We start from the raw sequence: 6439 nt of genomic DNA on the forward strand, positions 1-6439 counted from the left end.
TTATTTATAAAAATACCAGACAATTAGATTAAGACATTTAAGCAATCACCAGTGTTTTCCACTGGAACGACCAACAACAGATAATGATTAGAGTTGCGTACGAAATAATAATAACAAACGCGAATAATTAATCCACGCACTCATTATTCTTCCTTTGATAGATAGAAGATTGCAATCCGCAGTCCATGCGTGCACTTCGCTTTTAGCAAGAAGTAATCTCGCAAAGTTGCTAAGCGGTAGCTTAAGTGGAGCAACAACCAAATCAGCATTTACTAATAAAATTAAGTGAGCTATATATAAATAATATAAACACACATCACCAGGAGAAGTAGTTGAGGAGATGAACACCAACGGTGACAAAGAACACCAACCGTGACAGCTAATTAACCAGAGAAGTAGGATAAAGAAACCCAACCCAATTACAAAAACACAGGCTGTATAGTACCCCAAATCCCTTACCAACCAAACCAACCAAACGAGATGTCTCTCACAAAACCTATCCAAATCCAGCCACGTTACCAACTAACCAAATGCTGCTGTAATTACATATCTTCTAATCCCACATCCTCCCATAGTTAGAAACTAGAAGCATCATCCGAAGCACACAAACCATAATATTCACACAAAACCCCTAACAAAGTTACCATAATTCCATGCCCTGTTATTTACAATTCACACCTCTCTAAAACAGACGGGGTAACCAAAGAAAGAAAGGTAAAAGAGCTTAAACCGGATGAGTAAACATGTCAATTTTACCTGGCCAAGCTCAACGGCGCTGCACCTCCCTCTTGCCGCTGCTCGCGCAAGTAACCGAGAAGCGTCTCGGCCTAAAATAACACCAAATTCATTTCATTAATCCCAACTATCTAAGCATAATTTTGAAGAGGGAAAGACGGCTGCGGTGTACCTTGTGCTTGGCACGGGCTGAGCCGGACTGCGAAAGAGCGACGAGCGGCGGAATCGCGCCCTCGCGGACGAGCAGCGCCCTGTTCACTGCGCTATCGGCGCAGAGCTGCAGCAGCACGAGCACGGCGAACTCCTTCCCCTTCGCCGGGCCATCTTCGATGGCCTCTACCAGCGATGGAATCCCTCCGGCCTCGACGATCGCCGCCCTCCCCTCCGCGATACCCGCCAAGATCCCAAGCACCACCATCGCCTTCTCGGCCGTCCCTCCCCCTCTCTCCCCCACCAATTCCACAAGCGGCGCCACCGCCCCAGCGTTCACCGCCCGCTCCTTGTTCCGCCTCGCCGAGCACAGCTTGTACAGTGTGGTGAGCGCGTCCTTCTTCCCCCGGTTCGAGCCGTTCACGAGCAGCGACACCAGCGGAGGGATCGCGCCGCTAGCGCCGATCTTGGGTCGGTTCTCTTCGATCATCGAGAGGCTCAGCAGCGCGCACGCCGCGTTCTGCTTCGTCGCCGCCGTCCCCGTCCGGAGCGCGTAGACCAGCGGTTTTATTGCCCCCGCCGCCGTTATTGCCGCCTTGTTTCCTTCTTCCAATGATATATTCAGCAGCGCCGTCACCGCGCTCTCCTGCGCCGCCGGATCTGTGCTCTTCAGCAGCGCCACCAGCTCGGGAATCGCCCCTGATTCGCCGATTAGCTCGCGGAAATCGGATCGGTGCTTCGCCAGAAGCCTCAGCCGCGCCGCCGCGTTCCGCTTCGTCTCCGCCGCAGCCGAAGGCGTGAGGCTTTCCACGCAAGCCCTAACCACCGGCTCCACAGCCTCCAGCGGCGCCGAGTCCAAATTCTCGGACTCCGGATCGCCAAAATCTGACAGGGAGTTCACCGGTGCGTCGGATCTGGATATAGCTGCGAGCCGCTCGAGCTCGCCGGAAATATCAGAATTGAAGCTCGAGAAATCGGAGAAATCGCGAGAAACCTCGAGGAGATCCGTGGCAGCCGCAGCTGACGCCGACTTGGACGCCGAGTAGCCAATATCCTCGGCAAGCTCTCGGAGGCGCAGGTCAACGAAGGAGTCCGTCATGTTATCCATCGCCTCCGGCAGCGGATCCGGAGACCGGTCCGGTTCGCTATTGAAGATGTTCGACCGGATGGTCCGCATGGACCGACCTAGTGACCGTTGGATACGATTGGAAGACGACATCTGCGAGTCCGGGAGCGACACCATGGCTTAGAAACCCAAGAAGACACGATTAGAGTAGAGAAAAGAAAGAGGCGGGGTGGCCAGTAGAAAGAGGGAGAAGGAATAGTGTGAAATGACGAGAAAGAGCTCGGGGTTGACGACAAGAGTCGAGGGTACCTCGTGGGGGGTGGTGGTCAGTGGTTGGCTTTGGTGGGGCGTCGCTGAGTCATTAAAGCGTTGGGGTTAGAATTGGTATTCCGTCCTACCCCAGTACTGGACGAGGGTTTCGGGAAGGGAATCTTTGGTAAAGATGGGAAGGTGAGTGGATGATCCAATGGCAGTGGATGGATGTTGACACGCGTCCGGTTTCTGGAATTGTTGAGATCAACGTCGGTTGGTTGCCCGATGCGACTTTAAGCCATCGACAGTGGTTTGCGCACACTTGGCGGGGTGGATGCCAAAAATGGAGGAATTCGATACGGTTGCAAATATTAGAGATGCTCGGTATGTAAATTTATACCAGAATTTGCTTTTAGCGTTACATATTTATGATTTACATTCCCTATTTTTAGTACGCACTCCCCGCTTTATTAAATATTTAAATAATAATAATAAAACTCATTTTCACTCTTAAACTATCGCCATTTCCCCCGCGTTACCTCATCAATTGTCAGAAATACTTAACTTAACCTCTTCCATTAGGGGTTATTTTGTACTAAAAGTAAAAGTTTAGAGAGTCACTACGTACAGTTCATATAATGACCTCGCCCAGCACGGGCACCTGCATGCCCACGCGCCCACACGGTACGCGCCCACACTGTACGCGCGACGCAAACGACAAATCGGACAGAGCCCGTCACGCATAGATACACTCATGTGCACATATAATCATGACATCATTAAATAATATATGCTAACATATCCATTCTCTCATAATTTAATACCCAATAAATTATACTATCAACCAAATAAATATGTTAACTTATGAACATCTAATTTTATAATAATATACAATAGACCACTACATAATCTGGCAGAACCCACACAAGTCACGACAAACCATCAAGATACAACTAAACAACTAATACACGAATATACTACAATCTAGCATGTACTATACAAATTATCGTCTAATACAATAAAATATAAATATAACAAACAACGATACAATTCAATTTCTATACAAACCATCATCTACACCATCTCGCACCTATAGCTCACCTCATTAATCTAAAATATTTTCTCGAGATATTTCAAGTCGCTATCACGTACCACATATCGGAGAGGGTTGAAAAATAAAATAAAGAGTCATAAGCAAAAAGCTTAGTGAATAGACCTTACCCCGAATCAGTGAAGTCAAATAGAGAGTTAATCAAGTACTAGATAATATGAATAAGAAAGTGCATCATGTCATGAATGAGTATATGAATTGTAACGCCTTCGCCCGGCATGGGCACGTGCACGCCCACGCGCCCACACGGCACGCGCGGCGCATGCGATAGGACGGGCGAGGCCCGTCACGCACAGATACACTCCTGTGCACATATAATACCTATTAACATATTCATACTCACATAATGTAATACCAATTGAATTATATTATCAACCAAATAAATATGTTAACATATGAATATCTAAGTCCACAATAATATACACTATACCACTACCTAATCTAGTAGGACTCACACAGGCCGCAATAAACCATCAAGATACAACTAAATAACTGATACACGAATACACTATAATCTGACATTTACTATACAAATCATCGTCTGATATAATAAAGTATAAATATAACAACCAACGATACAACTCAATATCTGGTTAAACTAGCTTCTATACCACATCACGTCTATAGCTCACCTCATCTTTGCTTTAAAATATCTCATAAGGATATCTCAAGTCGGTATCACGTACTATAATATCTATTGGGGTTAGAAAAGAAATAAAGAGAGTCATAAGCAAAAGGCTCAGTGAATAAACCTTACCCCACGAATTAGTGATGCTAAACGGAGAGTAAATCATATACTGGATAATATGAATCAAAAAGTAGCATGATTCTACGTATGAGCATGTATATATGTATCCTCAATGACATATATAGGACTGAAATCAATGTCAATGAATGAGCCTATTATATCCTCAACCAAAAATATATCACATGATGAAATTACCATATAACATCACCGAATATAACAACATATCATGTATAACAATCATGATCCAATAATACTAGTCACATCAATGATGATACATGATGCATGCCAACCACTAGGTAATCGTATATGTTAGAGGTAGATATAATCACCATATCTCTCACTATCGCAACCATCTGTCTCAACTTTAAATATCATCCACCATGCTGGACTACGATACCCGGTCCCAAACTCGATACTCATTACGCCACAAGCTCATAGCATACCCTGTCATACGCTAAGAGTATCTCTATAAATAAATCATACCCTGCCATACGCTAAGGGTATCTCTATAGATAAATCATACTCTGTTATATGCTAATGGTATCTCAGAAGAATGTAATAATACCCTACCATATGCTAAGGGTATATCAATGATAGTTGTACGCTGTCATATGCTAAGAGTACAACCATCAACCATCACCATACTCTGCCATACGCTAAGATTATTATGAATGAGTCTACATATATTAATCTAATAAATAATAACTAAACTATAAATAAATTTATAGGCCATGTTTATAATTAAAATTAATAAATTATTATACTAAAAATATTAGTAAAATTATATTAGTGAGTGTAAATTATCAAACTAATCAATTATCTAAATAGACTAATTTACCTAACATTAGAAAATAATTATATATGTATATATAAAATATAATCCTCGAGAATGGAGAAAAAGAAGAAAGGAAGAAGAAAAGAAAAAAAGAAAGAAAAGAAGGAAGAAGAAGAAGAGAAGAGAAAGAGGAGGGGAGGGAAGTGCGGACCCGGGCTGGCGGGGAGGGCACCGGCCGCTGCTGGCCAGCTAGTGGCTCGGGTGTGAGCGGGAGAAAGAGAGAGAAAGAGAGGGAGGGAGAGAAAGGAACTCATCAATGCTTGCGGAGGTGGCGGCAGTGGATTCCAAGAACAACGGCGGTGGCGGTAATAGTGGGAGAGAAAGGGAAATAGAGTTTGAGAGAAAGAGAGAAGAGAGTGAGAGAGAAAGAGAAGAGAGTGAGAGAGAGTGAGAGAGAAATATAAAGGGGGAGAGAGAGGCGGTGGGAACGCCAGCATTACAGCTGCGGCGCTGGCGGGCCCACCGAAGCTAGCTTGCCCGACCTAGTTGGTCGGGCCAATGGCTAAGTGTGCGTGGCACCCCCAGCCTGCGCCAGCAGGATGGCACGAGGCCGGCCACATCGTGGCATGCAAAATTTTTTTTTTAAGGTTGTGTTGTTACATGAATGTTCCTCAATAGTACATAAATGACAATTATATAATATGTCATGCCATAACTGATAAAATATATAATCATCGACAATGTATAAATAAATCTCCATGTTATACCATCATCATAACTCTCTCTCAAATATAACACATATGATGCATGCCAATCATTATCATGCTGTGATATCAAATGCAACCACCTATGATGCATCTTGACCATTCGATAATCAAGTATAACAGATGATAATGAAATCATATCCATTTCTCAACATCACGATTATCACCGATATCTCAGTATAATATCATCATACTAGACTACTATGCACAATCAACACCCGGAACCTGATCTCAACATCCTACTCGTAGACTCAAAGCATACCCTGCCATAGACTAAGGGTATCTCAGTCATAATCATACCCCGCCATACGCTAAGGGTACGTCAAAATCCATCTAGATTGGGTACCCACACTAGTTAATAGAAATCACATGAGAGTAACTCGCCACACGCATGCCCTAGCGAACGGCAAGTGTCCGATTATCTGTACGCACAAACTCAACTGACCTCGGACATAGGCTATAAGATATCGCATACCAGCGACCATAATCATCACTCTAGGTAGCCCTAACCCTGGCGCCTACTCAGGTACCCTCATGCTTTTCTATCAACTTTCCTATCAATGAGATTTATGCATTTCTTTCTATATGATAGATCACGTGTATATATCTAGTACTATAACAAGTCATGCATATCAAGAATTTAAATAATAAAGAAGTTAAGAGGAAAATAATGCAATACATTCTTCAACCATATATCTAACGCATGTATATCTCTACTAGTCTATCACATGCATTATCATGCTAGAGATCATCCCAACACAAAGTCATAATAGTATAATCATCTCCAATCATCTCTATATATCACCAATGTATTCATATCCTAGATAAGTCTAATTAA

The 6439-nt window shown here is 43.6% G+C and overlaps 1 protein-coding gene across 1 annotated transcript; it reads right to left on the reverse strand.

Moving 5' to 3' along the window:
* Positions 1-268: 268 nt before the first annotated feature.
* On the reverse strand, positions 269-2274 carry LOC140786567 (uncharacterized). Its single transcript, XM_073135075.1, has 2 exons — positions 908-2274; positions 269-827 (listed from the first exon to the last, which is right to left on the reverse strand). The coding sequence occupies exons 1-2, from the start codon at positions 2126-2128 to the stop codon at positions 753-755; spliced, it is 1296 nt and encodes a 431-aa protein (XP_072991176.1). The 5' UTR covers positions 2129-2274; the 3' UTR covers positions 269-752.
* Between the last annotated feature and the right edge of the window lie 4165 nt (positions 2275-6439).

This window comes from Typha latifolia, chromosome 4 (genome assembly GCF_019914945.1).
Source record: "Typha latifolia isolate L0001 chromosome 4, TyphaL0001v2, whole genome shotgun sequence".
Taxonomy (NCBI): domain Eukaryota; kingdom Viridiplantae; phylum Streptophyta; class Magnoliopsida; order Poales; family Typhaceae; genus Typha; species Typha latifolia.